Source organism: Thrips palmi, unplaced genomic scaffold, assembly GCF_012932325.1.
Source record: "Thrips palmi isolate BJ-2018 unplaced genomic scaffold, TpBJ-2018v1 HiC_scaffold_5, whole genome shotgun sequence".
Taxonomy (NCBI): Eukaryota; Metazoa; Arthropoda; class Insecta; order Thysanoptera; family Thripidae; genus Thrips; species Thrips palmi.
In genome coordinates this window covers 3,198,474-3,200,030 of record NW_023144632.1, presented here as the reverse complement: position 1 = coordinate 3,200,030, position 1,557 = coordinate 3,198,474, and the positions used below count along the sequence as shown (strand labels likewise).

At 48.0% G+C, this 1,557-nt stretch overlaps 1 protein-coding gene across 1 annotated transcript; it reads left to right on the top strand.

Annotated features, from left to right (window-relative positions):
- On the top strand, positions 1-1,557 carry LOC117650765. The gene is made up of 3 exons (XM_034394365.1): positions 1-162; positions 563-730; positions 1,390-1,557. The coding sequence occupies exons 1-3, from the start codon at positions 1-3 to the stop codon at positions 1,555-1,557; spliced, it is 498 nt and encodes a 165-aa protein (XP_034250256.1).

Here is a 1,557-nt window from a genome sequence, read left to right as displayed (position 1 = left end):
ATGACCGTCAAGCGGTTCCTCATCTGCTCCGAAAACGACACTTCGTGGGGGCAGAACAGCAGCAGCCTACGGTTCGGCCACTTCAACCCGGCCAAGCCGTACGCGCCGCAAATCGTCACCGGCACCTTCGCGGTCCCCTTCGACTTGGACGACAGCTTCTGGGTGAGATCACTGTCCCTCTCGCACTCACAGAGTGATTGGAAGGAGCACTGAGAACGATTGGAAGGAGCACTGTGAAGCAAGTGTGGAGAGCTCCACACTTGAAATGGGAACGTGTGGGATGTCCAGTCGCCGCACTTGGAAGTGCAGAGTTTTGCAGTCTCAACACTTCAGGGTTCTTTACCTTTGCACCATGCCAAGAGATAGGGGCTTTGTGAGCTTCTCTACACTTGAAGAGAGGAGACTGCTAGTCCCAGCGTGCAGATTTACTGCCCATCAAGTGTGGATCGCGACATCTAGTCTCCACAGTTAATTTGACAGTGATCGCGTGCGTTACGATGCCGATGTCAGGTTCGTTTGGATCCTTGAACGAACCAGGGGAATTTCTTATCAAAATTTGCAGATCAGCGCCAGAATTGCCAAGCGTGCCAACAACCAGTGGAAGAAGAACTACTTCGTGTTGAACCGCTTCCCCGTGGGTTTTTGCTCCACGGCAAGATCGAACATCCCCGACTGCTTCGCCAAACTGTTCAAGCCCAAGAGCATGACTGGGCACTGCAGCATTCCCAAGGTTGGTCACATTGCTTTTGAGCCGACTCAGTAATATAGACAACCACGACCGAACCGTGCGTACTCCATCTCACACTCTAAATCCAAAGGTGATACTTTTAGTAGTAGAAGGAGTATTGCCAAGATTTGGCCAGGACTTGAACAAACCAAGGGGAATAGTTCTTTGTTTATTGACAGATTCTGGTGATACTCCTATGTGTTGCCAAATTTTGGCGATACTTTTGTTGTGTATCACCGTTAAAGTTTTGAAAGCAAGATTTTTCGGTAAGGCCGTTTGTTGGCAATACTCAATCGTGTTGCCAAAAAAAAAGATACTCAAGTATCGCTTTTGGACTTGAAGTACTGACGAATCTGTAGCCCCAAAACTGTTTCTGAGGACGCCAGCGTCGTTTCTGAGCACTAAGCCTACAAAGTATTTGCTTCGTTACTACAAAGATAATGAAGGCATTTTAGAATTGCTTCGCATTGACGAAATGATTCCTTGTTACGAAGGATTTTTCTTTCGTAACACGAAGCATTTCCTCGAAGATTTTACAATGCCTTCATTTTCTTCGTATTACAAAGCGGTTCTTCGTAGAGTTTTTACTGTGTGTGAAAACACCGGATCCATTCACCCCATCGACAAAATTATATTTCTGCAATGAAAAATATGCCTTCCAGGGTGCGTACAACTTAGACCACGAGTCTATCCACTGGTGCCTGGCCAACTATCCAACGATGCCCTACGGAAGCTACTTGATGAGTCTCACGGGGCAGCAGCTTGTCAACGGCGTCGCCGGCAACACGTTCCAGCTCTGCACCGAATTCGACATGACGCCGCAGCCCTAG

Excerpts from the sequence above, each read along its gene's own strand:
- LOC117650765 (XM_034394365.1), top strand. The coding sequence starts at position 1 with ATGACCGTCAAGCGGTTCCTCATCTGCTCCGAAAACGACACTTCGTGG. Across the intron at positions 163-562 it reads ACTTGGACGACAGCTTCTGG|ATCAGCGCCAGAATTGCCAA; the intron begins GTGAGATCACTG and ends CAAAATTTGCAG. Across the intron at positions 731-1,389 it reads GGCACTGCAGCATTCCCAAG|GGTGCGTACAACTTAGACCA; the intron begins GTTGGTCACATT and ends TATGCCTTCCAG.